The sequence below is a fragment of the Lithobates pipiens genome, unplaced genomic scaffold (assembly GCF_037356315.1).
Source record: "Lithobates pipiens isolate NorthernLeopardFrog02 unplaced genomic scaffold, aLitPip1_a1.2 Scaffold_13, whole genome shotgun sequence".
NCBI classification, from domain to species: domain Eukaryota; kingdom Metazoa; phylum Chordata; class Amphibia; order Anura; family Ranidae; genus Lithobates; species Lithobates pipiens.
Window position 1 is genome coordinate 167,977,589 of NW_027507718.1, and position 22,943 is coordinate 168,000,531.

At 43.8% G+C, this 22,943-nt stretch overlaps 1 protein-coding gene across 2 annotated transcripts in view; it reads right to left on the reverse strand.

Annotated features, from left to right (window-relative positions):
- The window catches only part of REXO1 (RNA exonuclease 1 homolog), a 285,055-nt gene that overhangs the window by 47,926 nt on the left and 214,186 nt on the right, over positions 1-22,943 (reverse strand). For both annotated transcript variants that reach the window (XM_077475823.1, XM_077475822.1), the window contains exon 13: positions 5,397-5,512. In XM_077475823.1, coding sequence (XP_077331949.1) covers positions 5,397-5,512 — 116 coding nt within the window. The remainder of the gene's footprint in view (positions 1-5,396; positions 5,513-22,943) is intronic.

The window sequence follows — 22,943 nt, forward strand, 5'->3', positions numbered from 1 at the left end:
CCCATGGACCAACTGGTCCACTAAATCAACATAAGCAGCAGGAACCTGCTCACTACCCAGACCCTGGCACAAAAGCTTGGCCCATTCAGTTAAGGTCTGTGACACTAGGGCCAAGGCCAAGACTGGATGCAATGCTGACCCAGCCATTGTAAACATGCTGCGTGCCACAGCCTCCATTTCCTGTCAGCCGGGCCCTTAAAGGAAGGGGATTCCTCTACTGGGATCATGGTTGCTTTATTCAACCTGGAAACAGGAGGGTCCACCACTGGTGGGGTAGTCCATTTTTTTTTAAAAAAGTGATTCTTGAAAGGGGTAGCATATTGAGAAACGTTTGGGGACCACACAAGGTTATTTTGGTTGTTCCCGTTCCTTATAGGTAGACCACTTAAAATAAGGCAGATAAGGAAACACCCTTGGTGTGCGAGCTGATTTATGCGTACCAAAGGACACGGCCCTGTCAGTCACATCCTCCATCTTTAGGGTCTCCCACACCGCAGTAACAAGTGCGTCCACCAGGCTTTTTCACTCGCTGTTGAGACCACAGCACTAATCGGAAGGGTCAGGGGGCGAGATATTAAACCCCCCTACACAGGCCACATCCCCAGAGGCATAAGGCTCAGAATCAGATTACACAGACTGAGCAGGGGAAGGCGGGGGACGCTTCTTCCCGTGTCTTTGCCCATGCGCTACTTCCACCCGGGATACTAATGACTCAAGGATCGCAACCATGGGAAGCTGGGGTTCTGAGGGACCTGCCCACCTCCAAGAGGGGATCAGTGGGTGAGATGCAACCCTGAGGCTCCATAAGGAAGAAGATCATGTAGTACAAAGTAACTGTGGCACCACTAAGGCACATCTCAATGGCCAGGGTACCTATCAGCAGAGAGGGAGATACACAAGAACCCCCCAAAGACTCTACCAAACGGAGGCGTGCCGCAATTCAGACCCAGCAACACCAATGTTGGCGTCCATTATTTATATCCCGGGACAGGCTGAGAAGCATAGGGGAGAAAGAGGAGGAGCTCTGGCATCTCCACGAGGTTCTGCCCGTCTCTCATGTCTCACTAGACTAACGAAAAATGGCCGCCTTACATCGGCTACACAAACACATCCGCCAGCTGGAGACCAGCCAGACCATCAGAAAATGGCCGCTGTGACCACATTGGCTACACAAACATGGCCCTCAGCCGGAGACCAGTCAGACCAAGCCGTGATGTCAGCAGACCACCCAAAAATGGCCGCGGGCTGTTTAACATGCTGAAGCATACTGCCAGGATCCTCTGTGCCTTCCACATTGCTGCACCCTCTGCAAGGGGACCCCCCATCCAAAAAGGTACTGTACCACCAGGCAAGGTGAACATTGCCGTCGCCTCTGCACTGGGACCCCCAAACTGCACACTACCTCACACTGCACACACACACACAGCAGGTCATGCACCTAGGGGTCACCGCTGCACCCTCTGTACTGGAACCCCCCCCCCCATACCGCCGGGGCAGGACACACTCCACCCAGACGGGAAATGGCAAGGGAAAACCAGGGGTCTCTGCTGCCTGCCCTGGGACTCCCACCAATCCGTGGGGGTAAGCCCAGTTTAACCAGGGGACTTTAGGATGAGAGGAGGGATCCTGCAGGCACATCCGACCATCCCTGGAGGGTACCCGCTTCCACCCCATACCGCACAAAGGGGGAAAGGGGAACTGTACTTACCGATACATGGTTCAGGTGACCCTCCAAACAGAACCCCTCTCCACTGAAGTGGGGGGCTGTCCCATCGACTCTGACCAGCTTCCCTGTCCCTGCTGAAGAAAAGCATCCCCACAACATGATGCTGCCACCACCATGTTTCACGGTGGGGATGCTGTATTCAGAGTGATGTGCAGTGTAAAGCCTCGTGCACATGATCAGATTGCTGGCCAACAAAGCATCAGACTTGTCAGAAGGGCTTGTGCTATGGAACTTGTATTCCGTACAAAACGGTAAACAATTGTTGGCCAACAAACACGAACTTAGTGACGTACTACAAAGAATTTCAGCTCGAGTGCCACCCTTTTGGGCACTCTCTGCTAATGTTGTGTTTGGTGAGCATTGATTCCGAGCATGTGTGTTTGTACTTTTGACTTGTGTGACAAACTTGTGTACACACAATAGGAAAATCTGACAACAGACCATTGTCTGTCGAAAATTTACTAGCCTACCATTCAACATTTGTTGGCAGAAAGTTGGACAACAATTGTCTTATGGAGCGTACTAACGGTCAGATTTTAGGCAAACAGTCTGTCGTTAGACAATTCCCTGCCAAAAATATGATCGTGTGTACGAGGCTTTCGTTTTCCGCCACACATAGCATTTTGCTTTTAGGCCAAAAAGTTCACCTTTGGTCTCATCTGACCAGAGCACCTTCTTCCACATTGCTTCTCAAACTTCAAACGGGACTTCTTACGTTTGTTTTTTTTTCTTGCCACTCTTCCATAAAAGCCAGATTTATGGAGCGCACGACTAATAGTTGTCAGATTGGACAGATTCTCCCACCTGAGCTGTGGATCTCTGCAGCTCCTCCAGAGTTACTATGGGCCTCTTGGCTGCTTCTCTGATTAATGCTCTCCATGCCCAGCCTGTCAGGTAGGTGGACGGCCATGTCTTGGTAGGTTTGCTGTTGTGCCATACTCAAATTATGGATTGAACAGTGCTCCTTGACATGTTAAAAGCTTTGGATATTATTATATAACCAAACCCTGCTTTAAACTTCTCCACAACTCTACCCTTGAGATGTCTGGGGAGGTTCCTTGACCTTCATGATGCTGTTTGTTCACTAAGGTTCTCTAACAAACCTCTGAGGGCTTCACACAACTGTATTTATACTGAAATTAAATTAGACACAGGTGCACTCTATTTACTAATTAGGTGACTTCTGAAGGCAATCGGTTCCACTAGATTTCAGTTAGGGGTATCGGAGTAAAGGGGGCTGAATACAAATTCACGCCACACTTTTCAGATAGAGATTTGTAAAAAAAATATTTAAAACCATTTTTCATTTTCCTTCCACTTCACAATTATGTGCAACTTTGTCCCTAATCAAAGAGCAATAGTCAGACTATGTCCAAACAACCACTCCCTCAGCGCCCTCGGACACAATTATTTATATATAACAAATATCAGCAGCAGCTACTATCACAAACTTCAAATACTCACACAATATGTCACAGGGAAAAAATCCATAAGACATTAGCAGTGCTTTTTCAACCCACCCTTAAAATATTGATAATTTACACCATAATCAATGTACAATTTGAAAACAAAATATTGTGCTACAATCCCCACTTTCATTCAACCACAGATAATTAGCAGTTCATTAAAAAGTTCATTAGTGAGCTAAGGTAACTTTGCCAAACACACAAAGTCCATATAAAAAGGTTGAAAAGGCGATTCACACGTGGAAAAAACTCCTCCGCCACACCTCCTGTGCAGATCCCTTCATGTAATACAAGTGTATTACATGCAGGGATCAGCACAAGAGGTGTGGTGGAAGAGGTTTTTCCACGTGTGAATCGCCTTTCAACCTTTTATCATGACGAGTCTAATGCACATTTAGGATACTGGGTTTTTATGAGAAGGTTCATCCGTACCTCTGATAGGCACTTAAACCAGCTGATTCTGGCAAGTACCAGACTCAGCTGGTTTAAGCGCCTATCAGAGGTACGGATGAACCTTCTCATAAAACCCAGCGACCTAAATGTGCATTAGACTCGTAATCAAAAAATAAAAAGAAGTAACATAGCGTAATCCCGTTGAAACTCTCATTTATTGATAAAGTTTAAACCGAGATAAAACACAGTCTATTCAGTAAGGAATCGCCTTTCAACCTTTTTATATGTACTTTGTGTGTTTGGCAGTGTTACCTTAGCTCACTAATGAACTTTTTAATGAACTGTTCATTATCTGTGGTTGAATGAAAGTGGGGATTGTAGCATAATAGTTTGATGTGCAACTTTGTGTCTCCATCACAAAAAATCCCAATAAGCCCCCATTCACATCGGGTAGATTTGACATGTTAAATTGCACTCCAAATCACAGCCTATTGCCGGGAATGTCCGAACTGGTGCAATGTTGACTTTGCGGCCCCACACCGATTCCCAAACGTAGTTCCTGCACTACTTTTCGGGGGCCTGAACCTACACAGATGTCTTTCAAATTGCCTCCGAACTTGCAATGAAATGCAGGTTTTAAATCGTGCAAGTGAAGCTAAACTCGCACAATTTCAAACCCGCATCCAATGCGAACATACCCTAAAATACATTTACGTTTTTGGTTGTACCATGACAAAATGTGGAACAATTCAAGGGGTATGAATACTTTTTCAAAGCACTGTAAGCGTGTCGTATTAAACCAAGTATATTGCTTTTGTTTTTCATTGTATTTAAATTGACATGACTTTGCAGGTATGTGTTTTCACTTTGACAAAGTATTTCTGTACATGAATGTACATAAAATGGTAATACACAAATTCAATGTTTTAAGACAACAGAAAAATTCCAACAGGGTGAATAATTTCTAAAGGCAGTGTGTACTTATATATATACATACATATATATATATATATATATATATATATATATATATATATATACACACACACACATTATATATACATATATATATATATATATATATATACACACACACACACATTATATATACATATATATATATATATATATATAATCTGTTGCAGTTAACAAGCATATCACGTTAACATGCATTGCACTAAAGAAGCCCATTCCATTTAATGAGCTGGCAATACAACACAAAGAGCAGTCAGTTATTCACCCTGTTCTTTTGGTAATGTAGCAGCAGTGTGTTTTAGTGTATTGCGCTGAAGAGTAAGTGTGTTTTCTTGAAAATACACATACACAAACATACTCAAACAGCAGAGAAAAGAGGCACTTGCAGAACATTTTTTTTTTTTTTTTTTTTTTTAGAAAACAATGAAAAACAAGGCTCCTCAATTAAACACATTATACAGAAGTGAACAGTAAACTTAATTTAAGCTTTCCATTGTTATGAGGGCATATTGAAACGGTTGTGTATGTTATTCAAGTGGTGGGTCTTGATTGTGGTGGTTTGTATATTTTTATACATTGTATTCAGCTGTAGTGCCGCACTGCTCTGGGGAAGAGGAGATAAGCTGTTCCTCTTCAAAACATTGTCCTACTAATTAATGTTTGCTTCCTCACTTCTACAAAAGTGCCTTTGTTCTCTGCTGCAGTTGTACCTTGTGAGTAAACCAATGTGCTCTACTTCTACTGTAACAGCAACTCTTTGCTCACACTCATTTTTGTTCACATATGCTTAATCAAAATAGAAAGTTTATGCAATGAAAAACTATAAGCGGTTTCACCTGGTGTTATAGTCCACTATTTTGTTGTCTGGTTGTACAAACGTGTCATACACCACCTTCAGTTGCGAGTTTATGACAGTAACACGTGTTAGCTCCAATCCTTTAGTGGTGTAACACTGTAGAGAAATATGAAATCAGATAATTATGTAAAGAGAAACTTCTGAAAACAATTTTTTAAAAGCAGTACTCCAGGGGAAACAAATTGCTTGTTTTGTCTAGGGATAAAGGAATATTTAGAAATATGGTACTTGCCTTATTCCTGGTTTCCCTGACACCCAATGCCCTTACCTACATTTCTACAGAGATGTGTAGGCGGAGCCCTCAATGTCTTTGCATACAATGAAGGACCAATGGTCTTGCACTGTACGTGATTAATTTAGAGGGGTTTGACCAGTCAAGGTGGAAAAGAAGTGGCTTTAAAGAATGTGGAGGGGAGAAACAATTCCGGGCCGAGGGAGGTAAGAATTTTTGATTATTCTACTTCTAGACAAAATGAACAATTAACCCTTATACCGCAGAGGGGAACCCACTGTAAGGATTAACTTTTAAGTTTAAATACAAAATATATCCTATGACCTATATGGACCCTGTTAAGTTTGCAAAGTGAGTCATACAGGGATGAAAAGGAGCTTCAGGTCAAATGCAAACAAGTAAAGCAGCCATGTATGGCACGCATTACTAAAAAACCATAGTAGTCACATAAAGCAGTACAGAGTGATAGGTCTATGTGGCCAATTACAAACACAATTAGGCAGCGAGGCAAATTTAATCAAAGCAACTGAGGCCTCCTTGGGCTCGAATTGCCTCAATTGCAGTAAAGCTCAAGTTAAATGAAGAAGCTATATACTGCAGGTATTATCCAAGCCTTCTATTCAATGGTTACCAAGCCAACAGTTAAACCTCATGTGAGGGCAATGATGGGGGGGACTGGGATGTAGCTAAAACGTCAGATCTACAGTGGTTTAAGCATAATAAAGGCATCCATGTCACATGCCAAATTAACACAGTCATAGCACTTTCCAAAATACTGGACCATACTACTCATATGAGAACTTCTAGGTTGCTTGCTCACAGGGGAGATGGGGAATTGGAGTTCCTCAATTTCCCTCTGCTCTCCCTCCTGAGAAGAATTTTCAGTGATCCCAGGCTTCCAGAAAAAGCAAGAAAACCAGGGAATCACGCTGGTGGTGGCACTTGTGACCTCTCTAAAAAAAAAAATTTGATGGCTTTTTATGTTATACAGCAGAGCCAACAGACTAATTTTAACAAAAGTTGATGGCTACTGCAAGCATGATCTTGTTTTAACCATTTTATTGCCATGATATATAGCACACTTCCTTTGCAGTTAAAGGATCAATGTATACATAAAACACTGTATATTTCTAAATATGTAAGGAAAGCAATAAATACAAATTGTAGTTCAACTCCATTCACTATCACACATACTGTGTACTGATAGCTATGAACCACTGTGTTTATGTTTCATAATAATATAATTAAAGAAACACTGTCATGTTACACAAACAGCAAAGCTAAACCAGGAGAGAGAGGAGAGATCTTCCCAGCTGTACATTGCAGTGATTCTAATAAGACTATAATTATATATACAGCAGGTAAAATTATTGAACACGTCACCATTTTTCTAGGTAAATATATTTCTCGGTAATAACCCATGCAACCCATACATAAAAAATAAAAATAAAAATATGTTCAGAAATTGTTATGTAACAAAATGGAATGACACAGGAAAAAAGTATTGAAAACACAAAAAAAAAAAGGGGAGGTGCAAAAAGGCAAAGAAACCCAAGATACCAGCTGTAATCAGTAATTAGAGAGCAATCCTGCCCCTTGTCATTGCAAATATCAGCGGATTTAGTTTCAGTGGATGGTCTATAAAAAGGTGTCTCATTACCAGTGTCACACAAGAAACATCTCATGATGGGTAAAAACAAAGAGCTCTCTCAAGACCTTTGCAACCGTGTTTTTGCAAAACATACTGATGACATTAGTTAGAGAAGGATTTCTAAACTTCTCAAATGTTTCAGTGAGCACCGTTGGGGGCCATAATCTGGAAGTGGAACTTTTCATCATAAACCAGCCACGACCAGGTGCTCCTCACAAGAGCTTCAGAATTAGCAGGTACAACCGTTTCAAAGAAGCCAATAAGTAATGCACTCAACCGCCATGGCCTGTATGCACACTCACCACGCAAGACTTCACTGCTAAAGAAAAAGCAAGTTGAAGCTTGTTTACAGTTTGCTATACAACATTTAGACAAACCTGTGACTAGGAGAATATAGTCAGGTCAGATGAGACCAAAATTGAACTCTTTGGAAGCCATAATACACACCATGTTTGGAGGCCAAATGGCATTGCACATCATGCCAAAAACACCATTCCAACAGTTAAGTTTGAAAGTGGGAACATCATGGTGTAAGGCTGTTTTTCAGCAAATAGCATCTCCATCAAGTGTTGTCGGGACCCGGAAGATGTGCCATGTCGTTTTCTCTGCATCAGCATAGTTTTCTAGTAGGACTGAGCTCAAGCACTGCTCAGTTAGGAAAAGGGGCGTAAGAGGCACTGATGTCACCTCCAACACAACTATATTGCTGAAAACTGCCCCCCCCCAAAAAAAGGTATTTAGAATGCTAATTGTTAAGGTTACATACACGTTACATACATACAAAGGATGAAAGAACAATTTTAGTAATACAGATAAATAAGTTGTGTTGATATTGCCTTTCCATCTTATTTAAAGTATTTGGCTGCAACAGAAGACAGTTTGTCTAAAGATAGGGGGAGCAGTGTCTGCAGGCAAGAGTGAAGCATGGTGGAGGTTCCTTGCAGGTCAATGTCTAAATTTCTACACATAGTGTTGGGGATTTGGTCAGAATTAATGGTTTCCTCAGTGCTGAAAAGTATAAGCAGATACTTAGACTCCATGCAATACCATAAAGGAAGAAACTGATTAGTCACAAATGAATTCTGCAGCAGGACAATGACCACAAACAATAAGATTTTTAATAAAGTCCTTTTCTTGGAGTACATCACGGGACACAAAGCAGCCATAGTAATTACTATGTGGGTTATACACCACCTTTAGGTGAATGGACACTGGCACACCCAAAACATAGGAAATCTCCCTCTATATAACCCCCTCCCATACAGGAAGTACCTCGGTTTTATAGCAAAGCAATGTATATCCCACCAAGGATTTTACAGGTTAGCTATATTAAAAATTATATTTTCTTTATTGTACATCAGGGGACACAGAGCAGCTATAGCAGGGATACGCAATTAGCGGACCTCCAGCTGTTGCAAAACTACAAATCCCATCATGCCTCTGCCTCTGGGTGTCATGCTTGTGGCTGTCAGAGTCTTGCTATGCCTCATGGGACTTGTAGTTTTGCAACAGCTGGAGGTCCAGTAATTGCATATACCTGAGCTATAGTAATTACTATGTGGGATGTCCCAAAGCAATGCCCCTGAGGGGAGAGAAACACATCAAAAGCAGTCTACCATCAGAAGTGAGGACCTATACTGCTGTCTGCAATACACTGTGCCCCAAAGCGGCATCCTCCTGCCCCCTTACATCCATCTGGTAAAATTTAGTAAATGTATGAACTGAAGACCAAGTTGCAGCCTTGCAAATCTGAGCCATAGAGGGCTGGTGACGCACTGCACATGAAGCACTCACTCTTCTTCTTGAGTGCATTCCAATTTGATAATATATAAGCCTGAATTATAACCCGACTAATTCACTGTGAAATAGTCGATTTTGATGCTGCCTGCCCTTTTCTGGGCCCCTCTGGCAGCATAGGCAAAGCATCAGTCTTCTGCATCTCAGCTGTCACCTTCAGATAGATCCTGGCAGCTCTTGCCACATCGAGAAAATGCAACAACATTTTTTCTTCCGCAGAACGAACTTCTGGGGAAAAAAAAAAAAGAGTAAGGCAGGGAGACAGCTTGGTTCAAGTGAAAACTGGACATTACCTTAGGCAGAAAGGTTGGGTGAGGACGCAACACCACCTTGTCTTTATGAATAAGTATGGCTCTTTACAGGAAAAAGCTGCCAATTCTGACACTATCCTTGCCGAGGTTACTGCAAAAAAAAAAAAAAAAAAACACTTTGTCAAAAGGATCAAGGGAATAAGGCGCAAAGGCTCAAAGGGTTGTCTTTGCAAGACCGATTAAAGTCGATTCAAATCCCATGGGCACAATGGAGGCCTGACTGTCGGAGGAGTTATACGAGTTAGCCGTTGTATAAAGGCCCATATCAAAGAATACGAAGCAATCGGTCTTTGAAAAAATACTGACAAGGCAGAGATCTGACCCTTGATGGCATTAAAGGCTAGCCTAATTTCTACTCCGAATTGCAGGAAGGCAAGAATTCTTCCTATGACATACTTTCGAGGATGCCATCATTTGGCTTCACACAGGAAATATAGGACCTCCAGATCCTATAATAAATGGCCCTAGAAGCCGGCTTCCATGCATTAATCAGGGTAGTCACCACTGAATCTGAAAGCCCCCGATCCTTTAAAAATGTGGGCTTCAATAGCCAAATCGTTAAACCTAGCGACTGTAAGGCAGGATGGAACACCGGTCCTTGTGTAAGCAAGTCTGGATGGGATGGATGGGACGGTCTCCCTACTGCCAACCTTGTCTGCATACCAGGATCATATGGGCCATGCCAGGGCTACCAGTATCACCAGCTTCCTCCTTGATCGTGCATAGAAGCCACGGTAGCAGCTGAACTGGGGGGGGGGGATGCATAAATCAGTGAAAACTGATCCCAAGGAGTCACTAGCGCATCTGTCCCAAATGCAAGCAGATCCCTTGTCTGACACAATGCTGTCCAACATTTTCTGAACCTGGACACCAACAGATTTATGTCCGGGGTACCCCACTTTTGGCATATGGCTGAAAAAACCTCGGGATACCCCCAGGGACAGTTGTTGGTGGCTCAAGAAGTCCGCCTGCCAATTCTCCACTCCCGGAATGAAGACTGCTGACAGAAAAGGCACATGCTTCCCTAACCATGTCAGAATATGGTCCACCTCCCTCTGGGCCGCCTGACCCCTGGTACCCCCTTGGTGGTTGGTTTAAGCCACAGCCGTAGCATTATCCGATTGTATTCTGACAGGACAACCCTGCAACCTGAAAGTCCAGGATATTAGAGCCAGATGAGCTGCCCGAATCTCTAGAATGTTGATGGGCAAGGCTTTTTTGGTCTCTGGCCTTCTCCAGAACTGCTCCCCAGTCCAAGAGGCTGGCATCCGTCGTTACTACCTTCCAGGCTACCGGCATGAAGGATTTCCCTTTCTGCAAATTTCTGCCTATAAACCACCAACTGAGACTCTGGCACACCTTTGAGGAAAGATACACTGGGTAGTCTAAGGCTTGGATCCTCTTGTTCCAAGCAGATAGAATACTGTTTTGCAACAGTCTTGAATGAAACTGGGCATAGGGAATAGCTTTGAAGGAAGCCACAATTTTCCCTAGCAACCACATGCAAAGGTGAATGGAGGAATCCTTCTTTCCCTTGACCACACGGACCAGATCTCTTATAGCCCTGACCTTCGTCTGAGGCAAAAACAACCTTTTCTTGGACTGGCTAATCTGAAGGGCATGGCCACGAACTGAAAATGGCGTTGTTCCACCTTGAATCGCAGAGATTTCTGATGAGGGGCAAATTGACACATGCAGATATGCATCTTTGATGTCTATTGATGCTAGAAATTCTCCTCCCCTCAGAGTGGACATGACCGACCAGAATGACGTCATGCGAACGGAGCGCATGGTTAGAAATTGATTTTGATCTTCCGGGGCTGAAGCGGTTAAGGTATCATCTTGGTATTGTTTTTTTCAGCCGGCAATTGGCTTTCATGTAAAAGCAGTCCTAGTGGCTAATTGGCCGCTAGACTGCTTTTACAAGCAGTGGGAGGGAACTTCCCCCCTCTCCTGCTGTCTTCCATTGTTTTCTCTGGCTCTCCTGTCCCACCGGGGATCCCGAGAATGCAGCCAGTGGTTCCGCCAGCTGCCCATAGAGCTGATCGGAGACTAGAATGGCTCCAAACATCCCTATGGCTTAAGAAATCAGAAGCTACGAGCATTTCATGACTTTGGTTTTGCCAGATATAAATAGCACCATTGGGAAAGCATCTCATCACACCGATCTTGGTGTGGTTAGATCCTTTAAGGGTTGAGAAGAGATCTAGAGTCGAATAGACCCCACATTTAAGAAAAAAAAAAAAAAAGTACCTGTCACTACATATTGCTATAATAGGGGATATTTACATTCCCTATAATAAAAATGATCAAAAATAAAAGGGACAGTGTAAAAATAAAATTAAAAGCAAAATGAATAAAAAAAAATAAAAAAAATTAAAGCACCCCTGTCTCCCCGTCCACAAAGGTGAACGCAAGTGTCAGTCTAGTGTTGTATGTAAAACAGCAAATGCATCATATGCATGTGAGGAATCCACACAAATGCCAGATCGAGGGCAGCAATTCTAGCAGTAAATCTAAAGTCGTAACCTGGAAAGGCTTTTAAAAATGTATATAGTTTGTCACCGCTGCATGTGTGTGCACAATTTTAAAGCATGTCATGTTTGGTATCCATGTATTCGGCATAAGATCATCTTTTATATTTCATCAAACATTTGGGCAATATAGTGTGTTTTTGTGCATTAAAATTCCAAAAAGTGTTTTTTGCCCCAAAAAATTGCGTTTGAAAAATGACTGCGCAAATACTTTGTGAGAAAAAAAATAATTGCCCACCATTTTAATCTGTAGGGCCTCTGCTTTAAAAATTTCCTAGCAAAAAAAAATATATTTTTTCATGTAAACAAAAAGGACTTGGTGGTTCAAGTGGTTAGAAGAGTGTGCGATGTGTGGCATAAGCTGCTAATGTTGGGCATAAAATGCCAGGACAGTTCAAACATCCCCAAATGACCCCCTTTTGGAAAGAAGACACTCCAAGACATTTTCTGAGAGGCATATTGAGTCCACGCAATATTTAATATTTTGCCACAGGTTTCGGAAACGTTTTTTTTTGTTTTGTTTTTTTATACAAAGTTGTCACTGAATGATATATTGCTCACACATGGCATGGGTATATGTGAAATTATACCCCAAAATACATTCTTCTCCCAAGTATGAGGATACCACACGAGAGACTTTTTGGGAGCCTAGCTGTGTACAGGACCCCGAAAACCAATCACCGGCCTTCAGGCTTTCTAAGGGAGTAAAATGGTGATTTGGAGGCCCTGAAATGTCAAGATAGCACAAGACCCCCCCCCCCCCTCTCAAATGACCCCATTTCGGAAAGTAGACACCCCAAGGTATTTGCTAATAGGCATGGTGAGTATTTTGCAGCTCTCATTTGTTTTGGAAAATGAAGAAAAAAGAAAAAGGGAAATATTTTTCTTTCTTAAAATTTTCAAAACTTTGTGACAAAAAGCGAGATCTGAAAAATACTCAACATGTCTCCTCAGCAAACAGCTTGGGGTGTCTACTTTATGGCCTCCAAAATGGTGATAGGTAATGAGGAGAAAAATCGAACACTTACGCCCTTGTAAATCCTGAAGCGGTGATTGTGTTTTGGGGACCTGTACGTGGCTAGACTCCCAAAAAGTCTCACAAATGTGGTATCACCATACTCAGAAGCAGCAGAATGTATTTTGGATTGTAATTCTACATATACCCATGGCATGTGTGAGCAATTTATCATTTCAGTCACTTTATTTTTTATTTTTCCATTACTTGTGACAAAAAAATAAAATATTCAATGGGCTCAACATGTGTCTCAGCAATTTCCTTGGGGTGTCGAACTTCCAAAATGGGGTAATGGGGGGGGGGGGGTTTGTACTGCCCTGCCATTTTAGCATCTCAAGAAAGAGATAGGCAGTCAAACTGAATGTACCATAGTTTGTAACTTTTGCGCAAAAGAAATAAATATCCGCTTATCGATTTTTTTTTTTTACTCAAGACATATGGCTGAATACATTTTGGCCTAAAAGTATGACTAAAATTGAGTTGATAGGATTTTTTGTTTTATAACAAAAAGTAGAATATAATTTTTTTATAAAAAATTTTTGGTCTATTTTCATTTATAATCGCAAACAATAAAAATACCAGAGGTGATCAAATACCACCAAAAGAAAGCTCTATTTGTGGGGAAAAAGGACACAAATTTCATGTGGGTACAGCATTACATGACCGTACAATTACCAGTTAAAAAAGCGCAGTGCCAAATTGCAAAAAGTGTTCTGGTCATTAAGGGGGCAAATCCTTCTGGGGCTGAAGTGGTTAAAGTGAATAACACCAAGTTCACTATATGGACAACTTATATATTTATTTTGATCATATCCCCCTTAAAGTTATTCTAACGATTCAGTTAGAAAGAAACAAACGTGTTATACTCGCCTCCTCTGTGCAAACGTTTTGCACAGAGTGGCCCCGATCCTCCACTTCTGGGGTCCCTCCCGCAGCGCTCCTGACTCTTCCTCGCATAGAGTGCCCCCACCTGGGAAGCGCTTCCCTGGAGATACGGGCACACTCGAGTCCAGCTGCTGCGTCCATTGTCATTGGTTTTGATTGACAGCAGCAGGAGCCAATGGCTGAGCCTAAAAAGGACCAGAGACACCAGTTGGAGCGGGTGTGCTCATCCTCGGCGATGCAAAGATAGGGTTCAGGTAAGTAAAAGGGGGGCTGCTTTACTAAAGGAGGTTTTTCACCTTAATGTAGAAAAACCCTGAAGGTTTACAACCCCTCTAATCTCCCCTGCTCAAGATAGAATAAATTAAGTTCCTCTAATCTTTTCTTTTAGATGCGTTCCTCCATGCTTCTTATCAGTTTTGTTGCCCTTCTCTGCACTTTTTCCAGTTTCCAAATATCCTTTTTATGAACTGGTGCCCAAAACTGAACTGTATATTCCAGACGAGGTCCTACTAATTATTTGTGCAGGTGCAAAATTATCTCTCTGGAGTTTATATCTTAATACAAGAAAGGATTTTGCTTGCTTTGGAAAGCGCAGCTAGGCATTGCAAGCTATTATTAAAGGGGTTGTAAACCTTCAAGGTTTTTCACCTTAAAGCATTCTATACATTAAGGTGAGAAACCTCCTGTAATGCAACAGCCCCCTCAGACGGGGATGAGCACACCAGCTCCAGCCGGTGTCTCAGGTCCTGATTGGCTAGATTGATAGCAGCGCAGCCTTTGGCTCCCACTACTGTCAATCAAATCCAATGACACGGGAGCTAGGGCCAGGTTCTGCTGTCTGTGTCAATAGATGCAGCAGCAGTAGACAGGAGTGCACGCCTGCCCTGAGGGAGAGCGGCTCCCCGACGGGGCACTAGAGAAGAGGCAGGGCCAGGAGCGCCGCTGAGGAACCCCAGAAGATGAGGATCAGGGCCATTTTGTGCAAAACCAACTGCACAGAGGAGGTAAGTATGACATGTATGTTTTTTTTTTTTTTTAACCAAAGCTTTAGATATCCTTTAAGCTTGTCCTCTATCAAAACACCCAGATCCTTCTCTACCATTGATTCCCCCAGTTGTACTCCCCCTAGTATGTATGATGCATGCATGCATGCATATTCTTATACCCCAAGTGCATACATTTTAAATTTTTCAACATTAAACCTCATCCGCTACATAGTTACCCAATTACACAGAGCACTGAGGTCAGCTTGTAAGGTGGAGACATCCTGTAAGAACGTTATTCCACTGCATAGCTTGGTGTCATCTATAAAGACTGAAATGGTACTTTTAATCCCAGACCCTATATCATTTGTAAAGATATTAAAAAGTAAGGGTCCCAGCACTGAACCTTGGGGTACACCACTGATAACCTTAGACCAGAGAATGAATCATTAACCACTACTCTCTGAATTCTGTCTTTTAGCCAGTTTTGTAAACATTTACATACTGATTTTTCCAAGCTTGTAGACTTTACCTTACACATGAGCCGTGTGTGGGGAACTGCATCAAACACTTTTGCAAAATCGAAGTATACCACGTCCACAGACACCCCTCTGTCCAAGGTTTTTTCTTACCATGTCATAAAAAGAAATCAGGTTTGTTTGATAACTTCTGTCTTTCATGAATCCATGCTGTCTGTTGCTTAAAATATTTTTTTCCAGCAAGAACTCATCTATGTGGTCTTTTATTAAATTCTACAGTATATTCCAGATTATAGAAGTTAACCTAACAGGTCTAGAGTTACTTGGTAAAGACTTTGATCCCCTTTTTAAATATGTGCGCCACATTGGCCCTACGCCAATCTAGTCATTAACTCTTTCACTGTCAAGGCTGTACAGACCTATGAAAGTGCCTGCAGGTGGCCAAGTCAGTACGGCCCTCTCTTATGGTCACTTCAATGACCATAAGCTTATATCAAAATTGTTCAGAACAGAACAATTCTATAACTCTGATCAGTGGATTACGCTGCTTCCCTGTCCCCTGCCACTCCACCTCCTGCCACTCCCTTTCATCTTAAACTCCCCCCCCACTCTCCTCTCCCCTTTACCCTCCTTCCCCCCCCCAGCACTGAACCCCCCCTCCACCCGATCCGACCCCCCCAAACCAAATCCCCGCACCCACCATTAGCCGGCATCCCTCCTCTGCCACTCCCACCAGCTTCAGGTGATGCTTGGGGGGGGATCCAGATGGAACCCCCCCCACAGTCAGATCACCCCCAACTGCCTCCGCACCCCCGATCCATTACCGCGCTGAGTGGCATCTCTCCTTCCCTCCCTCTGCAGCTTCTTCCTGCACAGATCTCTGATCTGTCAGCTTGGAGAGCTTGGCGGGGGCTTTAGTAACCATGTGTTAACTAAGCTCCACCCTGCAGTACAGTGAATATAGGCAGCGATCGCTCTGTCTGATCATTGTAACCGCGAGTGTTACAATGTGTCAAACTGATTTTTTGAATGAATGGAATCTCTATACAGATTCCTCATTCAATCAAGTAAAGAGCTACTGAAAAAGGAAAGTCCCTTCCTCTGTCTCAGAAATAGAGATACAGGGGTCTGTTTGGTGCCATCTCACCAAAAAAAAAAAATAATTAAAAAGTAATATAGTTTTTTTTTTAACACATAGTAAGACTCCCCAGGTCCATTCACACTCACCCCTCCATGGTGGCCCCCACCCCCATGGTGACAGCCCCCCACCGCACTCACCCCTCCATGGTGACGGCCCCGCCCACCACATTAACCCCTCCACGGCTTCCTCAGCTTCTCCCCGCCAACCCTATCTGTCCTGACCTGGCGAGAAGAACTGGGAAGACAATATTGAATATTAAAAGTTGGTGAAGTAAAATTAGAAAAATATATACATAAAATAATTTTTCAGAAATAAAAAAAAATTATAATTGCCATGTGCGTATGTATTCACCCCCTATGTTATTAAGCCCATAAAAAGTCACAGAATTAGTGAAATGAAGGCCATCTGTGTGAAATCTAAGTGTTGCATGATCTGTCATTACATACACACACATTTTTGAAAGGCCCCAGAGGCTGCAACACCCAAGCAAGAGGCACCACTAACCAAACACTGCCATGAAGACCAAGGAACTCTCCAAACAAGTAAGGGACAATGTTGTTAAGAAGTACAGGTCAGGGTTAGGTTATAAAACCATAATCATAACCAAATTGAAAGAACATGGCACAAACAACAGCAAACCTGCCACACCAAAACTCACGGACTGGGCAAGGAGGGCATTAACCACTTGCCGACCATTTGTTGTACTGAGGCAGGATGGCACAGGCAGGCGAACCGCCGTCATGTTACATCGGACCGGGGGGGGGGGGGGGGGCTGGTTTGTGCGAGTACGTGCCCCCTCGCAACGATCGGATTCAATCAGGAATCGATCAATGCCCAAGCCAATAAAATCTGGCCTGGACCTGGTGAATGAGATCCTTCCCCTGTCATGTAAGTGTAACACTGACAGGGGGAAGTGATGTCATCTCTCCTCGTATTGGTCTTTTCCATTCCAGCTCGAGAAGAGAGCATCAAACAGTGAGTTGCACCAACGCTACACTGACACACCAGGTCACATAGGCACACAATTGACCCCCCCGATCACGCCCCCAGTCAACCCCTTCACCACCTGTCCCTTAGTAGTATAGTGTCTGAACGGACCGATATCTGATCAGATCTATATTAGCGTCCCCAACATTTTAGGGTTCCCAAAAACAGTGTTAGCGGGATCAGCCCAGATACCTGCTAGCACCTGCATTTACCCCTCTTCCCAGCCCAGCCCACCCAAGTGCAGTATCAATCAATCACTGTCACTTACAAAACACAACACACAACTGCAGCGTTCTCAGAGTCAGGCCTGATCCCTGTGAATGCTAACAGTTTTTTTTTATAGTGTTTGAATCGGTCACCAACAGTCAGTAGCTTTTTTTTTTACCTGTGAATCTCACAAGTTTACTAGTAAATTTAAAGACAAAAATGTCAAATCGAAGGTACACTAGTGAAGAGGCCTACATGTTTCTGAGCATGACAGATAGTGAAGAGGAAGTCACTCATCTATCAGATTCAGGCTCAGAATACGAACCTGTAGACAGCAGCGGCACCCCGACAGATAGCTTTGACGACGATGTTGTGGTCCCTGCCAAAGTCAGGTGTACCAGACCCCAATCTTCTGCTGTCGTTGAGGTGCAAGAACCGCAGGTCACTCGTGTGGAGCAGAGAGCCAGTACTAGCGCCGCTATTCCTTCTGGTGAACTGGCAAGCAACAGCGGCCTAGTACATCCTGGTCATACATCCAGCACTGCAGTAACACTTGGTGACGTGGAGAGCCCTATAAGTGCAGTTCAAGCTGGCAAGGTGGCATGCACGAGTAGTGTCCCCCTGCCACCAAGAAAAAGACCGAGCCCATAGTGCCCTTCCTGCTGCATTCGCCAATCCTAATTGGAAACCCACCACTTCTGCAGCACCCGTACTTCCCCCATTCACTGGCCAACCCGGAATTCAGGTGGAAAGAGTTGATTTTATGTCACTTGATTTTTATTCACTGTTTTTCACCAAAGATCTCTATAGATCTATTGTGGACCAAAGCAATTTATATGCTGGTCAATTCATCACCACAAATCCCCAGCTGACTCTTGCCCAAAATTGATAACCAATTTACGATCTCCGAATTTAAGAACTTGCTGGGCCTGTCCCTCCTCATGGGCATAACTAAAGAGAGTTTCGGTCATATTGGTCCACTGACCCATGTTCTCTGCCTCCATGACCAGGACACGATACGAGCAAATCTTGCGTTTCATGCATTTCAACGATAATGAACTCTGTCATCCTTGGGGTGACCCTGAATTTGATCGGCTCTACAAAAATAAAGCCCCTCGTAAAACCACTTGAACCAACGTTTTGAAGCCTTGTTTATTCCACATCAAGTTGTCTGCATTGATGAAACCCTAATTAAAGAAGAAGTAAAGGCAGTTGGAAAAAAAAAAAAAAAGAAACCTGCAAGGAAAAGGCATAATGAGCTAGTATGCATAGCATACTAGCTCATTATGAATAACTTACCTGAGAACGAAGCCCCCTCCGTCTTCTTGTTGCCATGTATCCCGGAGTGACCTCTGGGTCTCGCTGCTCCGGCGCTGTGATTCGCCGGAGCCGTGAGGACGTCGCTCCCGCACATGCGCACGGGAGCCGTCACGAGCAGCATATCGCTGCGATCTGTGGCCTGCCCAGTGCACCTGCGTGCCGCTGTCTATGGCGCATGCGCCATAGACAGTGGTGGCTGTCTTTTTTTAAATATCTCCTAAAACGTATAGGTTTAGGAGGTATATTTCTTGGACCTACAGGTAAGCCTTAATCTAGGCTTACCTGTAGGTCAAAGTGGTTTGTAAGGGTTTACAACCACTTTAAGTTTTCTGGCTACTTGTCATTCATACAGTATCTTCCCAGCAAGCGTGCCAGGTATGGGGTCAAGATGTAGAAGCTCTGTGACAGGGCCAAAGGCTATACATATAGTTTTATGGTTTACGAGGGAAGAGATAGTTACATAGAGCCGGAGAACTGCCCTGACTATACAGGGAGCACTGGTAAGATTGTCTGATCATCAAATTGGCACATGTGGCACCGTGCAATCTAATCGCTGGGGCTTACACCAGTCACGATTCCTGTCTTAGGCTGGAGGAGAGAGCCTGCTAGAGATGTAATAACTTACTCGCTGTGGGGGGATTATAAGAATGTTTTCTTTCTGGCCTCCCTTCACACACACGACTGTCCAAATTTCTACAGCGACTGGTGTTGTGGAGAAACTCCTCTGTGTCCACGAATATAACCTTAATATGGGAGGGGTGGATCTCAATGACCAGTTGTTGGCGCCGTACCCAATTGCCCGCAAGGGCAGACTCTGGTACAAAAAAGCGTCTTATTTCAATTGGCTTTTCTGAATGCTTTTGTGCTATACAAAGCTTCAGGATGAACTGGATCCTTCCTTAAATTCCAGGAAGAGATCAAAGCCCTTCTGTTTCCAGACAGTGCCCAACTTCCCAATACATATGTAGTAAGCCTGCTGCCTGAGAGGCATTTTCTGCATGTCCTCTCTGGTATCCCTGCCCAAAGAAACCCCTAAAGAAGAGGTTGTGTCCGTAGAAAGCGTGGATTTAGGTGCGACACTCGCTTTTATTGTCCCTCCTGTCCTGACCAACCTGGTCTTTGCATTGGTGACTGTTTTGAACGCTATCACACACTAGTTGAGTATTAGCATAGGGCAGTAATGGCAAACCTTGGCACCCCAGATGTTTTGGAACTACATTTCCCATGATGCTCATGTGCTCTGCAGTGAAGTGGAGCATCATGGGAAGTGTAGTTCCAAAACATCTGGGGTGCCAAGGTTCGCCATCACTGGCATAGGGTATAGCACCACAAAGTCATAGGCACACATACACAGGGTCTTGGGGTCTCGAAAGATGTGATGGCCCTCACATTTTGAGAGACCCCAATCTAACTTTCACTTTATAGTTTTTTATACAGTTTTTATAAAAGTAAATCGTTGTGGTTGTATTTTTCTTCTCTCTCTCTATAGTTCTCTCTCTTATGTTCGCTCGCTACTGTTCACTCATTGTTCTATATCTATCGTTCTCTCGGGTTTTATTTTTACTATGTTTTATTGTATTTGCTTTGCAGGTATGGCAAGTTTTACTGTTATACTGTAATGTTACTTTGTTTTATTAATAACCATCATTTGCTTAGCAGGTACGCCATTCAGCTGCAGCATGGGTTTATTTATCTTGACAGCAACAGCGTTTTCTCCCACGATACATAAAGCCGTGACTCCAACGCTGTCGGAGATGATTTCACCACCACAGTTAAAAAAAAAAAAAAAAAAAAGAAGGAGCATATATGCCAAAGCATGGGGGCAGGGGTGGAGGAGCAATTTGCTCCTAACATTAGGGGCAGATGCCCCCATGCTTCAGCATATATTTTTTAGGCACAGATTGCGTTAAAAAATGTTTTATTTTTACTATGTTTTATTGTATTTGCTTTGCAGGTATGGTAAGACTAATGCCGCATACACACGTAGCGGACTATCCGGCGGACTTTCCCACACACGGCACTTTTTCAGCGGACTAATATGGCGTACTAAGTCCGCCGGACTATCCGCCGTACTTTTGAAATGAACGGACTCGCCCACACACGCGGAGGAAAGTCCACTCATTTTGAGCGCGTCTCCAGGTAGGCGGGGCCCACGAAGGTGGCCCGGCAAGAACAACTGAAGAGGGGGACAAGACCCCCGAAGTCGGAAGAAGAGGGTGGCGGCGAGGAAGAAAGCCGGGCTCCACCACTAGTAAAAGAGCTAGAAGAAGATAGCGGAGGAGTCCGGCAAGAAGACCCCCCGAAGACGGAAGACCCCCGGAGCTGTGCAATAAACTATTTTAACCCTTGTGTGTTGTGTTTTTTTGTACTTTTTTTTTTTTTTTTTACAGGTGAATGGGTAGGGGTACATTGTACCCCATACTCATTCACATAGGGTGGGGGGCCGGGATCCCGGGGCCCCTTTATTAAAGGAGGCTCTTGGATTCCGATAAGCCCCCCGCCCGCAGACCCCGACAACCAACGGCCAGGGTTGTCGGGAAGAGGCCCTTGTCCTCATCAACATGGGGACAAGGTGCTTTGGGGTGGGGGGCCACGTGGCCCCCCCTTCCCCAAGGCACCCCCCCATGTTGAGGGGACGCGGCCTGGTACGGCCAGGAGAGGGGCGCTCGCTCGCCCCCCCCTTTCCTGGCCGGCCGGGTAGCGTGCTCGGACAAGGGTCTGATGTGGAGGCCGATTTTTTGGCGTTGGGGTTCCCCTTTAAGTCCATACCAGGTGGCGGGGCCAGCGACGCATCCTTCGCGGGCCCCACCTACCTGGAGACGGCTCAAAATGAGCGGCCTTTTCTCCGGGCGGGAAAAGTCCGTTCATTTCAAACGTACGGCGGACTGGCATACGCACGGCCGGATTGTCCGCCGAAATGCAAGTCCGGCGTGAAGATTGGAGTGCAAAAGTACTTTCCGGCGGAATTGAGTTTGCCAGACTTTTCCACCTGATTGTTTGATCGTGTGTACGCGGCATTACTGTTATACTGTAATGTTACTTTGTTTTGTTAACCATCATTTGCTTAGCAGGTACGCCATTCAGCTGCAGAACCGATATATTTATCTGGACAGCAATAGCATTGCTCCCACGATACGTAAATCAGTGACTCCAGCGCTGTACGGGGCGATTTCACCACCACAGTTAAAAAAAAATGGTGCATGTAGGCCCATCATTAAAAGTGTGTGGATGAAGTGCAGTATTCTAATGGTGGGCATACCCACCGATCAGTTTAAAAATATAATAAAAAGGCATAATAAAAAAAGCACCCCTGTCCCCCTGTGCTTGTGCGCAAAGGCGAACGCAAACGTCGGTCTGGTGTAATAGGTAAACAGCAATTGCACCATGCATGTGAGGTATCACCACGAAGGTCAGATCGAGGGCAGTCATTTTAGCAGTAGACCTCTGTAAATCTAAGAAAGTAACCTGTAAAGGCTTTTAAAAATGTATGTAGTTTGTCGCCACTGCACATTTGTGCGCAATTTTAAAGCATGTCATGTTTGGTATCCATGTACTTCGCATAAGATCATCTTTTTTATTTCATCAAACATTTGGGCAATATAGTGTGTTTTAGTGCATTAAAAAAATTCAAAAGTGTGTTTTTTTCCCCCCAAAAATTGCGTTTGAAAAATCACTCTGCAAATACCGTGTGAAAAAAAAAATGCAACACCCACCATTTTAATCTGTAGGGCCTTTGCTTTAAAAAAATATATATGTTTGGGGACTCAAAGTAATTTTCTTGCAAACCAAAAAATATTTTTTCAAGTGGTTAGAAGAGTGGGTGATGTGGGACATAAGCTTCTAAATGTTGTGCATAAATGCCAGGACAGTTCAACCCCCCCCCCCACCCAAAATTACCCAATTTTGGAATGTAGACACCCCAAGCTATTTGCTTAGAGGCATGTTGAGTTCATGGAATATTTTATATTTTGCCACAATTACAATT